This window comes from Tremella mesenterica, assembly GCF_000271645.1.
Source record: "Tremella mesenterica DSM 1558 unplaced genomic scaffold TREMEscaffold_9, whole genome shotgun sequence".
Lineage (NCBI taxonomy): Eukaryota > Fungi > Basidiomycota > Tremellomycetes > Tremellales > Tremellaceae > Tremella > Tremella mesenterica.
Genome location: NW_006711233.1, coordinates 102,821 through 115,509, shown reverse-complemented (window position 1 = coordinate 115,509; position 12,689 = coordinate 102,821). Strand labels below are relative to the sequence as shown.

Here is a 12,689-nt window from a genome sequence, read left to right as displayed (position 1 = left end):
AATAATGACACTCGGAACCCTTGATTCATACGCATGTTTGACCACACTTTGAACGATATATACTTCAAACATCTTCATTGACACCACTTCTGACGACTGATTTGGAACACCACCAGAATCTCTTCCGACGAGTACTCCATTCCATCACATGCTCCTTCTGACGACTGACTCTCAAAGAGAGAGGAGTTTAGAAGCACTCTCCTTACCACCGGTCAAAAGATTTGCAATTTTGACTGATGAAATCCCTGCTTACTCCTCCTCGCTCGACTCCTCTTCACTGCTCTCACTATCCCATCCTTGTTGAGGAACACTATCAAACCCTTTCAACTGTTCTTCCATCCTCCTAATCCTCTCCGCCTCTTCTTGCTCGTTCATACTCTTACGAGCAGTACCTCCCGTGGCTTTTCTCCCACTTCCAAGACTCGGTTTGGACTTTTGGACCTTCCGAGTGAGTTTGCGACCTCCTCGACAGACCAGGTTGTAGAGTTTGACTTGGGTCAGAGGGGGAAGTGAATCGATGTCTAATTCGATTTCTCCGGACTGAGTGTCAGTCTTCCTTCTGTTTCCATTTGTCTCACTGATCATTTTGCTTTACAAACAATGACGCGAGACAAACTCGACTTTGATCAAGGTGTGATGTCTATGTTGAAGGGCTGAGAATCGCGGCAGACATGAATTAGTCCGCCAGCTAGAAGCAGCTTTGAGAAAGGCGAGATTTTAAAAAGGGGTGCAATGAAGAGAAAGAATCTAAAACTTACATCTCCTATAGTCGTGGTAGCTTGTATGATGGCGATAGCTTTCCCCAACGTATCCTCATCCGCCGCACCCATCTTATCTGCCAACTCTTGTTTCTGAGTCATTGTCAGAGCCGTCTCTTCCTCTTCTTCTTCCTCCTCTTTGAAACTCGCCTCCTTGCTCTTTCTCGGTTTCTTCGCATGGCCATTCACTCCCGGGGAAACTTTCGAAACGCTTTGTTTCCTCGCCTTAGGTTTTTTGCTCTTAACCTTCTTACGAGGTTTAGCTTGAATATCCGCAATCTCTTTCTCCAACACAGTCATCTCTTTCCTTAATTCGGCCAACCTCGCTTGTTTCTGTTGCAACGCGGCATCATCGTCATCCCCATCATCTTCGTCCAACAAGTCGCTCGGTGTGTCCCTAGGCGCAGCCGCAGCAGGATCGACTTTGGGAGGTAACCCACGCCATTTCTCTTCCCATAATCGTTGCAGTTGCTGAGCGGCAGTGTGGACTGCATGATTAGGAGGATTGTATGTGGTAGCATTGCGGATCATCAACTTCATATCCGCATTTACCTCTGAGACATCTTCGTATACACCATCGTCAAGTTTGGCTTTGATGATATGCAAATCGATGGGCTTCTTGATGACTTTGGCGTATTCCGGTAAATCCGCAATGATTTGGTCCACCGGGAAGAGGAAAGGTGATACTGCATTGTAATGTTTGTTTGTACTTTCCAGAGTTTTCAAGGTCTTAACGACCCATTGAAGTTGGGGATCATTGCGACGTTTTGGCTTACGAGCGCCTTCGGCGTAGGTGAGTTCCTTGGATGGCGCGTGAATCTCACGTTTTGGTCGCGACTCAAGTCCTTCGGACGTACGACGAATGACGGGTGGTTGAGACATGGAACCTCGACTGGTCAGAGGGACAGACGGGCCAGCGACGGGAGTTGCAGGTGATGGTAAAGCAGAAGGCAAAGGCTGATCATCGTCAGCCTTGATTTCATATACTGTTTCAGATTTCTGAGGAAGCTCACCTCTGCCGGCAGATTCCTGAGAGCCTTTTCTAAACTCTCCTCCAACTTGTCCGCAGCTAATGACACCACGTGCGTAGGCCCATTGAACATCCTCGTGTTCTCCCATATCTGTCTGACATCATCAACAACTTCACTCACGCTCCCGTAAGTCCCCTTGCTTGTGTCCCATTTACTCATCTTCGACTTATCTTTGGGAGGACCGCGAGGGTCGCTAACAATCAACTTCGTCTCCACTGTAGCCAGGTCCATGGGCTTCGCGATCACCTGGAAGTAGGTGGGGATGCCGTATTTGATCGGATCCACTGGTTCGAGGAACGACACGCCATTGGGGTTTTTCTTCAGAGCTCGAACGGCGGCAAGCAAGTGTTTGTGCTGAGTCAATGTGATAGGTGTCGTAGGTCCTGATGCTCGTGGAGGGGGAGGTACGTATTCGCGATGGATCGACGGTATGAGGGGGAGGGCGGGCTGACTTGTGGCTTCTCCCGCAGGCTGAGACGAAGGCTCTGATATCGGTAACGCTTGCTCAGCGGCTTCCTCCCTCACCCGCTTCTCTTCACGGCCATCGAGCTCGTCACCGGCACGCTTCAGACTGCTCATGGAACTACCTGATGCGAGGTCCGCGATGGGATGTTGATCGCCTGTTCCATCGATTTCCATCGGCTCGTCGACCGCTGACGGGGGGTTGATGTCCGTCATGTCAGCAATCGGCTCCGCTGGAGGAGTCGGGTCGACGTGTGGTAGAGGAGCGGGAGGTGTTTCGATATTGGCAACAGGAGCAGGTGGATCGAAAGAGGAATAGATTTCGGCAGGCTTTTCAGGAGAAGGCTGATCGTCGATGGCCGAGCGAATGGGGTCAAACGTTGTTCCAGAAGGTGTTGGAAAAGCTTCAGGTATCACATTGAGCGCTGCTGGTGGAGGTGTCATGGGCGCCGGCTCCTGATCCGCCGCTGGAGCCACGAGTGAGGGTGTTTCCTCAATGGTGAAAACTGTAGGTGTTGACACAACAGGAGGAATCAGCCCAGGTGTCAATTCTGGAGGTGTTTCATCATTAGGATGCGGGGTCGGAGGAAGAGGTGCATCTCTTGGTAGGAGGTTTGGCGTCGGTACTCCGTCTACTGGCGAAGGTTCTAAAGTCGAAACCTCGAGAGGAGCTAAGCCATCCAGAGGAGTAGATGCTCCTTCTGTGGGAGCCTGACTTGAGAGATCAGGACGCGGGCTCCGAGGGGGTTCAACGATCGTGGATGAGGGTGGAGGCCCAGGATGCTGCAAAGGGTTGAGAAGAGGTTTGAGGGAAGAAGCGTCCGGCGCTAGGAAAGGGTCTGAGGGCAGTTGAGCAGGGGGAGGAAATTCGGGAGGATAGGAGGGTTCAGTCGAAGGAACCAAGTGAGTGGGAGTTGGGTTGGGTTCGGCTGACATCTTGATTTGCTAAGAGGGATATTACGCTGCGTATGAGTGTCGAATTACGAGAAGTGGGTGGCAAACGGAATGCAGACAATAAAAGAGAGGAGGAGGAAGACGGATGGATGGAAAGTTGTACGGTCACACAGAGAGGATATCTCTATTGGAGTAAATTCACGATGAAAGAGAATGATGAGAGATAACTTGGACGACGGTGCTCGACGTAGAAGAATTCGACCTACAGGAATGTATATAAAGTGAACACAGGATGGTTGGTATCTTGGAAGACCGGATGTAGTCGAGGACGAAGTGCAAAGGTATGAATGTCCTTTGAGGCCTACGAGTTGTAGCTTTGTGGTTGAAGTTGACAGGGGTATCAGACTCGTGCCGAGTGGCTGGGTATTTGTGTATATATTGGGTATGTATGAGATAGAGCGAGGAGAGAAAGAGAAGAAAGAGAAAGAAGAGAAAAGTAAGAGAAAAGTAAGAGAAAAGTAAGAATTCAACGGTGTCGATTGAAATTTGGTGAATTGTGAAAGAAGTGAATTTCCGACGGGAAAATTCAAGCCGAAATTTGGCGAATCGCCAATCAGCCAGAGCCAAAAGTGGCGCCGATGGCCACCGAGTCGGTTTATATACCTTTCTCAACACCGGGCGCCAACCCGAAGCGCGTCACTCGTTGCATAACCCCGAAAATATTCTCCGGTGTGGCACTCGACTGCGCATTTCACTCCACCTCTCCTTCCTCTTCTTCCTCTTCCTCTTCCTCGTCTTCCTCAAGTTCCACCTCCACTCCATCCTCTCCCTCGCCATCTTCCCCCTCATCACCTGATGCGTCGTATATATCATCGTCCCCTTCTTCTTCGCTCCCTGACGTGTCCCCATCCGACTCAACTTCGTCCTCAGGTCGTTTATTCACTTTCCCCTTCGATGCTTTGAATTCCTTCTTGCCATCTGCCATCACCACGCACGTCAATCTACTTCCTTTCGTATCATACGTCGCGATGGGCTGTGATGTCTCTTCCGACTTCTCCATCACTGGAGATAAATCATAGACATTGATCAAGCCGTCAGATGAAACACTCGAGAGGAGTGTTGACGCTATACCATCTCTTGTGAAATCAAGCGTCGACACTGACTTGATCCTGCTCATCAGTCACGACAGATGAATCGACAAGATTGACTGACCGGTTGGTATGCCCACCAAGTGTGCTGATTTTGATCACATTCCAAGGATCACCTTCCTCAATAGGCTCCTCCAATCTATGTACCTCAACCACGCCCTTTTCGGTACCGACGCATAAGACCAAAGTAGGTTGTCCATCTGGGTCTGTTGATGGTAGTGACGCGATCGTCATAGTGTTGAAACGAATTTTGGACTCCAGGGTATGAAGCAGCTTGATTGACAGGGAGTAGATTTCGATCTTGTGGGTGAAGAGTACGGCGAAGAACATTCCGGTGGGACTCCAGCTGACCAATTCTGCCTCTGCGTTGTCAGCTTTCCCTCGCGAGTTTTTCGGAGCAAGGTATCTCAAACCTCAGCGCGAACATGCTACCAACCTACGCAGTGGATCGAGTCATTTGAATGGGACGCAGAAATTGAGGGAAGAACAGAAAAAATTGTCTAACTGACCTTGACCTAGAGCCAGACTAGACGCTCCCCGACCTCTCATCAGATCCCACATTTTCAAAGTCTGGTCCTTCCCTACACTGAGTGCCACCCGACCCGTATAGTGGATGTCCACATCGTTAACTCTGCCCGAATGGCCCTTCAGAGACTTGAGCAGAGCCCAATCTGAAGTGCGGAAGAGGGATAAGGTGGCGTCAACGCTGGTTGAGACGAGGTGGGAGGATGTGGGGAAGTGGAGAGAGGTTATGGATCCTGCAGGATCAGCATGTATCACCTTTTCATGGACCGCGACGCTTTGAAACCCCAGCATATGTGGAAGGAATGACGAATGAGCCCTCACGGCCGTGGTCTCGACCATGTATACTCGAGCACTGAGAGAGTGCATGATACAAGAGCGTTGATATCGAAGACAGCTTGGCTCACCAGAATGTTGAGATAGACTACCGACTTCTTTCCTTCTCCTCAAATCCCATACTTTGATAAACTCGTCCTCGCTTCCCGTCGCCAACCACTTTCCTCCAGGACTAGCAGCAACAGCTTTGACACAACCTAGATGAGCTGGGAAGATGAATATCGGTTTCAGAGTCGGTTTATGTTCCCCGGGTCGGAAAGAGCCTTCTATACCATAGAGCAATTTCTCATATGATCCAGCGACAATGATGAACGTTCCCCCGCTCCTCTCTTCCTCTCGACCCAGAAGGTCATTGATATCTGTCGGTACATCGCTAGACGGAGGTGGTGAAGCCTTAGCTTTCCCTTTGACATCTGCAGGTCTCACCGAGGCATTGTTGAAGTTCCGTTTTCCACTGATAGGGGGAATGGAGGAAGGGTTGTTCTTTTTGGTAGGAGGAACTCCTTCAAAGAGCACGTCGACATGAGGTCTACTTCCATAAGGCTTTGGTCGTCTACTCTGTGTGGAGGATTTTTCTCTACGATCTGTAGGATGCTTGCCCATGTTCTTGGCTTGATGATTGTATGGTTGCTGAACACGAACCTAAGAACTTTTTCTTGGTCTAGAGAGGGAATGACGTGTGATTTTGATTTTTGCCCTTATTTTATCCCCCCATTTCAAGCTGTTGACCAGTGACGCTGTGGAAGCGATGGGATGAAGTGAAACAACGAGTAAGTCACAACGAGTCGAGACAAATGTCGAGATGACTTCTGCCGCTTCCGCCGTAGGAGAGATACTTCGACAACCTGATGACTTAGTCAAGCTCGCGGCATATCGCAAAAAGTTACTCAAGGAGAAATCTGCTCTCGATGCTAAACTTGCCGATGGGGTCAAGGCGCAACTGGACGCAACGAGGGAGGCCCTGCTCAAGCTTCAATCGAGCAGAGCGGCGGTGGGTTTAGTGAGGGAGGAGATGGTAGCTGTGGAGAAGCTCAAGGGAGGTTCGGCAGGGGATTCAGCTGCTGCGTTTGATAGGATCACTAGGGTGGGTCATAATCTTCTTCACTCCACTCCTCGTCGAGGCAATGACCTCTGATGGGATGTCAAGCTATGGACTGACGAATAGGTATCAACGATCCATCGTAACTTGGCACAAGTAACGAAAATGGTCAATAACCTCAGATCAATGTCAGATAAAGTAGATCATATTGCCTCTTTGCTCGATTCCGACAAAAATCATCCCATGGGATCATGTGGACCTTCACCTAATTTACTCATCATCCATTTTCAACTTCAACAACTGGAAGGTTTCAGAAATGAAACGTTACATCAGGCTAAAAAGTCTGATGCGGGAGAGAGGGAGGTTTTGATCAAATTGTTCGAGAAATTGGACAAGGTCGGAGCGGATTTTGAGGGATGGTTATGGGAACTAGGGGGGAATATCGTGGAATTGGCTAGGAGAGGGAATGGAGGGACTGTGGTGAGATTATTGAAGGTGATCGAGGTTGAAGGGAAGGAAGACGAAAAGGCGAGTTGAATCTTTTCCCGATTCTTGTATTGTAACCCTTCAAAATAGACACGTCTCTGTCTGTTTTGATCTATTTGATTTAACTAGACTCGGAGACGTTGTAGCTGGTTGTAGTGACCCTTGTGACCCTTGTGACACAGTTGTATTACCGTTTGCTTCACGCGGACAGAAGATGGCTAATATGGAACCAAGAAGGAGGTAAACCTTCATCGAATGAAGCTGACACTCAGGCCGTCGCCATGCGTCTAGTTCGCAAAGTCGCAAGTTCCGACGCTGCATCAAAGTTCAAATCCATGCAAGCCAACGCTCGAGTGATAAAAAATTATCGTCACAAATTGCAAGACACAATGACTTCCTCTATCAAATCCTCATTCGAAGGACATTTAAAAGAATGTAACACTGATTATCTCTCCTTCATCGAAGGTTTGTCTTGGATCTATAAAGATATCATACGTATCAAAGATGACGTGGAACCTCTTTTCCCTACCGATTACGAAATCTACCCTTTTCTCGTCAAAGCGTATCACAAATCACTGAACGAGACTTTACGAACAATCGTCGATTCTGCTCCCGAGGCGAAAGTTCTTTTGGAATTACATGCTTGGATCAAAGAATATCGTCAGAGTATGAAAGAACTTGAAATACCTTCCCCTTGGTTACAACCTCCATTGTTGGATGGAAAGAGTCAAGATTTGATAGAAGATTACGTCAAACTTTTGATCACGAAATTAGATGAATGGACTGTGAATTTGATGAAACAAGAAACTGCGAAATTCACTTGGAGATCACAAGAACCTGAACAATCTGAAGATGGTCAATTCGGTATGGAAGGTGTGGTAGATTTCTTTCAATTGGTAAATCAACAATGTGATTTAGCACTCGATTCTAATCAAGGAGCAGTCTTAGCTCGTGTGGTCACTGAAACGTCAAAAGTGATGAGAAGAGTACAAGCGGAATGGCTTAAATTAGTAGCCGATGAATCACGTCTTCAAATTGAAAAGAAACCAGAAGAAGTCGCTGGAGGTTTAGTTGAATATGTTATGGCTTTAGCGAATGATCAATTGAAATCTGCCGATTATGTGGAATCTTTATCTGGAAGATTAGAACCATTAGTTTCTGAAAAATATAAATCAGTCATTAGTGAAAGGTTCAACGACGCTATCGATGGTTATCTCGACGTGGCTAAAAAATGTACTTCTTCATTAGTCGAATCCGTTTTCAACGATGTTAAAATAGCTACAAAAGGACTTATAACACCGGTTTGGTACACGGAACAACTCATGGATCAAATAATCGAAACTATGAGAGATTATATGGGTGATTATCAAGTACATTTAAATCCTTCAATTTTCGATATTCTCATAGAAGATTTATTAGATGCTTTTTTGATCACTTATCTCACCGCATTGAGAAAAGCTCCTTTGAGATCATTGAGAATGCCAGGTGCTGTACAGAAGATTCAACAGGATATTTCTAAAGCTTTTGAATTTTTCAGTGAATTTAAACCTCCGAAAGAATTAGAAACGAATTTTGAAGTAATGGATATGGTAGTGGCTATGCTCGGAGCGAGTCAAGATATGGTTTTTATGGATTATTGGAGTTTCGCAAAGATACATGGACCTCAAATGCAATTTGTAGAAGCGGTTTTAAGAGCTAGAGATGATTGGGATAGAGCGACTTGTAATGAGGTTATGGAGACTTTGAGGAGGAAAGTTAGAGAGGAAGGGATTGGTGATCCTGAAGAACCGACTATAATGGTGAGTTCTGACCATCATTCCATCTTCTCATTTCTTGCGATGTACCTTTCAAAGTTCAATGAAAGTATCCGTCACCTTGAGTTAGAACACCTTGCAGCGGCGTTGGAAAGGAAAGAGGGGGGGGGGGGGGGTTATAAGATGTTGGCAGAGAAGGTCACAAGAAAGGTGGAGCAGATGAGGGATAGGGTGGGGAGAAAGAGCATTATGGTGTTTGATCCGGAGAGACAAATGCTAATCATCAGGTAAAAGTACAAGGAAGTAGTGCCGGTTTATTATCCAACTTATCCAACTTTGCAGGTACATACGCCCCTGGCTTGAAGAATAATCTTCCTACTAGCTTTCCGGCCCATTTGGCAGGTAACATCAGGGACAATATCAATAAACGTCTTGGTTGATCAATTCTCCCATCTGAAACCGCCCTCCAACAATCACGTCGTTCACCGAAGACTCGTCCATCTCTCAGCGACGATGTGAGACACGAGCTTCGACACCGCTCTTTCTGTTCTTAGGAAGGTTAGCTGGACCAATTGGGCGCTTGGTCAACTGAAAAAGGAGTAATGCCAACAAAACAGAATCACGAAGCACGAAATAAGTATCCAGAAACGAGATGAATGATATGTTGTAAGCATGCATGTACTTTAGACTTCTTTCCGATTTTCACCCAACCCACATTCCATCCTATGACATCGACGCACTTTGGAGAATCCCTTCACTGAAACAAGGTGGGGATCAATCCACTTTGGCTTTATCTGCCCCAGGTTGAGTAGCCCGATTAGGCAACGTCTCTGCCAAAGCGTCAATCTTAGCGAATTGATGGTCGAATCGTGATGGATATAAGAAAGGTCTCAAATCGAATCCTTTTTATCAGCATCTATCATTGTATCAGGAAAGAATCAATCACGATTATCATCTGGACTATATGATTCCTACATTTGTCAGATCATTGTACATAATATCAACTCACCATATGAACAGAAGGAGTCAATGTTGTCCTTCTCATCAGCTTTGTTCGTTTGGAGAAAGGGAAAAACTGACATTTTATGACGGTTGATAGCGTGGGTAAAGAAGAAATGTTTGACTTTTTCTGCGATCTGCCAATCAACCATAGAATTCTCATAGGAGCTAGCAACATATCTTCTCCTATCACCGTTTGATGATAGGAGAAGAGGGAAGGGGGAAAGGCGGAAGAATGTTACTTACCTCTGTAGGAGATAAAAAAGAACCCCATTCTTGAACTAATTTGCCGAACATGCTATAAGGTCCACATTTTTCAACCTTTCTCAGCCTTCCAAATACACTGAGTTCATCGTATGTCATACCCATCTCTACTTCGTCTGATTGAACGGCATTATCTGCCCCGATGGGTATGAGTTCCGCTGATGGGATGGCGTCCAAGAAACTGATTGTCAGCGTATTACTCGCTTGGAGATGAAAGGCCTCATGATTGTACGTCAGCATACCATCTGATTCTGACTCTTGGACAGAGATTGAAGAATAAGCCACAACAGGAGACGATGGATAAGGAAATAGAAGTAGAGGAAGACATGAGAGAAGAACCTACGACTGGAGGATAGGCATATCATAAGCTTTCTCAGCATATGCAATGAATTTCTTCAGATCCGTCTTGCTGATGCCTCCTATAGGGTTGATATCTGCACTGCTACAACTGTACGATCAACTTCTGGTCAGAAAGTAGGGAGATACTCACTCGTATTTTGTCAAATACCCTCTCAAACTCTCATCGACATTTGCACTTCCCAAAACGAGCAATCCACCTGACTTGCCCCTAGCCCACGGAAGTAATTGGGCAAACATATAACCAACTACCATACGCAGTCGAGCCTACTACGTTAGCTAGACGTAACTCCCTCACTCTCGATAGCTTACCTGAATATTTTGTAATGCGAGGTTCTCTGCGGACGACCCGCCGTGAGCTTTGAATTGGGGGGATTTTCCAGTTACGAAGCTGAATATACCCTTGACGGCCGATACTGCTGTATCCATGTTAAGATCCACATGATAGCTGCGGATCAGCAATATGTCTGGGCGCCTATGATTGTGGGAAAGTAGGGAGGAGCCGTATGGGGTGACATACGATCCTATTGCCTCTGCTAGATCTTTCGCTCTTTTTCTTGTTTCCGGACTAGAGTTCTCTGTACCCATGTAGCAAGTATGAAAGATCCTATTTGCAAACTCGCGAGGGTCAGTAGGAAGATAAGTTGAATGTTCCGGCTCGCCCGTCATACGTCGGGCGTCAGAAATGACTTGTTCATCTGCAACGTAAGTCCAAGTCTGGAACCTGTCCATGAGACTTACCGCCGTCGTCTGCCGCAGCAGCCACGAGACGACACATGGAATGAACGATGACCGCTGTGGCGCAAGAATCTATACCTCCAGACAGAGGCAGAAAGTATCCCTGGGTACGAGAGCGACGTAGATAGTCCCATAACCAGCATGCGGGTCCTAAGCTGACACATCAGTTCATTCGAAATGACCCATTTGTGCTTTATATCGAAAAACAAAATTGCACTTACGCAATCTCCTCCTCTGGGGTATGATACCGTACATCTTGTCTCTTGGTTTCTTCCTCACCCAGCTTGATACTTACTCCTCCATCGAGACGCGTACCTACTGTTACCCGTTCATACGCCTCGGCTTGAGCAGCCTGCATCCTCCTACTGCTGACTGTGCGATGCGCCCTCACAGCCTCCAGGTCCACCGTGGCGGTGACTACCTCCACGTCACGTAGGGAGAATTGAGAGCCTTGAGCAAGGATTTGCCCGTTGAGAGCGATGAGACAAGCTCCGTCGTAAAATAAACGATCTCCATCACAGCCTTGTTGATTGGCATACAGATAAATGCCGCCAAGCTGGGTATCAGCTAACCCTCAGAGGTATCTACGACAGGAATTGAAGCTGACTTTTTGAGTGGCTTCCCTGATCAAATCAATCCTCCTGTTCAACTTTCGAAGTTCATGATGACTCGCTGAAGAATTGGTGAATATTTCTACTCCGTCAAGACCCATAAGTATATGGGGTCTGTGACATGAGCTAAGGCTGTCCAATCTAAGAAAACTCACGAGGCAGGCGTAAAGAGCTCTTCACATAGCTCAACCCCAATGACAGTGTCTTCTGTGGCGATGACCGCGTCTCCGAATGGTACTGTGGTCTGACCGGTAACAACACGTATCATTCGAGGCAATGAATGTTGCTCCGTTTGTCTATGTTTGTGCCAAGGTGTAAAATGGCGTAACTCCCTCTGACGAGTCAGCTCGGCTCCGTTTGTGCAAAACGAGACGACGAACGTAATTACCATCATTGGCCATCCACATTTTAGGTCTTATAAGGAGGATCTTTCCATCATATATGGCCACTCGACAATTGTAGGTAGTATTCTTGTGCATCACTGGCCTGCTCATCAGGAATCCGTAGGTAGATGCTGGGAAAGATGCTAACATTCCGATATCACATACGATACCTTTAGCCTCTTCCGATTGGAGGATTCTAGCTAGGACTTCCCAAGAGTGTAGGACGGTATCACCTATCTGATAAATATCTTGATAAATGGAAAGGACAGCTCTCACCTTCGAGAAAATGATCAAGACATCCATATCCGGGTATCTCAAGCTCGGGACCGACTCGGATTGTAGCACCTCGAGACTTTGCGATTGCTATGGATCGTAGTATACGGTCACAGTTGCCCTTGGATCTTTAGCAGGTTAAGTATTAGCATACACCAAAAACTCACTGTGAAGTCGAGTGACCATTGATGAAGCTGGCTAGAGTGCTTTCAGCGTGTTTCAAAGTCATATCTGAAAGGGACCGACCATCTGTCAAACATCAGCTGCCCGTTCACAAGCTGGGAGACAAGTCAAAAGTAGACTCACGTTGCGACAGTTACCAGATGCATTCCTGATGTCGCCTTGGTGGTCTGGCGATAACGCTGAACAGAGTGACTTTTCACTTCAAATAGGGTGAGACAAGGTGTCAAGAAGGCAAGGATATGGTTGACTTGGCTGTGTATTGAACGGAGGGCAGTGGGTGATATGATGCGGAGCCCCACGAAGCATTTCCTTCCCGGACGCCGGAGGACCAGGGCGGACATGCAACCATGCAACACTCAACATGGCACTCTCACAGTCCACCACCGCCTCAAAAGGTCACCCTGTATGAAGCTAGGACGGGCTGTAGTCGGTTCATTTCTTAGTCGAAACA

General features: G+C 47.0%; 3 protein-coding genes across 3 annotated transcripts; 1 reads left to right on the top strand and 2 right to left on the bottom strand.

Moving 5' to 3' along the window:
* Positions 1-6: 6 nt before the first annotated feature.
* Positions 7-5,765, bottom strand: TREMEDRAFT_39966 (uncharacterized protein). The gene is made up of 8 exons (XM_007005969.1): positions 5,223-5,765; positions 4,803-5,051; positions 4,358-4,655; positions 3,906-4,317; positions 2,631-3,034; positions 1,772-2,360; positions 759-1,715; positions 7-540 (listed from the first exon to the last, which is right to left on the bottom strand). The coding sequence occupies exons 1-8, from the start codon at positions 5,752-5,754 to the stop codon at positions 250-252; spliced, it is 3,732 nt and encodes a 1,243-aa protein (XP_007006031.1). The 5' UTR covers positions 5,755-5,765; the 3' UTR covers positions 7-249.
* A 188-nt stretch (positions 5,766-5,953) lies between these two features.
* Positions 5,954-8,870, top strand: TREMEDRAFT_69418 (uncharacterized protein; the record flags this gene model as incomplete). The annotated part of the gene is made up of 4 exons (XM_007006191.1): positions 5,954-6,235; positions 6,317-6,718; positions 6,949-8,475; positions 8,718-8,870. 4 exons carry the CDS (start codon positions 5,954-5,956, stop codon positions 8,868-8,870), a joined length of 2,364 nt encoding a protein of 787 aa, XP_007006253.1.
* Positions 8,871-9,091: 221 nt separating this feature from the next.
* TREMEDRAFT_39964 (uncharacterized protein) lies at positions 9,092-12,463 on the bottom strand. Its single transcript, XM_007005968.1, has 18 exons — positions 12,359-12,463; positions 12,223-12,253; positions 12,059-12,176; positions 11,931-12,015; positions 11,780-11,885; positions 11,555-11,733; positions 11,396-11,513; positions 11,010-11,344; positions 10,792-10,943; positions 10,571-10,748; positions 10,363-10,498; positions 10,184-10,317; positions 10,037-10,141; positions 9,676-9,874; positions 9,511-9,566; positions 9,440-9,467; positions 9,377-9,401; positions 9,092-9,332 (listed from the first exon to the last, which is right to left on the bottom strand). The coding sequence occupies exons 1-18, from the start codon at positions 12,382-12,384 to the stop codon at positions 9,205-9,207; spliced, it is 2,139 nt and encodes a 712-aa protein (XP_007006030.1). The 5' UTR covers positions 12,385-12,463; the 3' UTR covers positions 9,092-9,204.
* Positions 12,464-12,689: the final 226 nt, after the last annotated feature.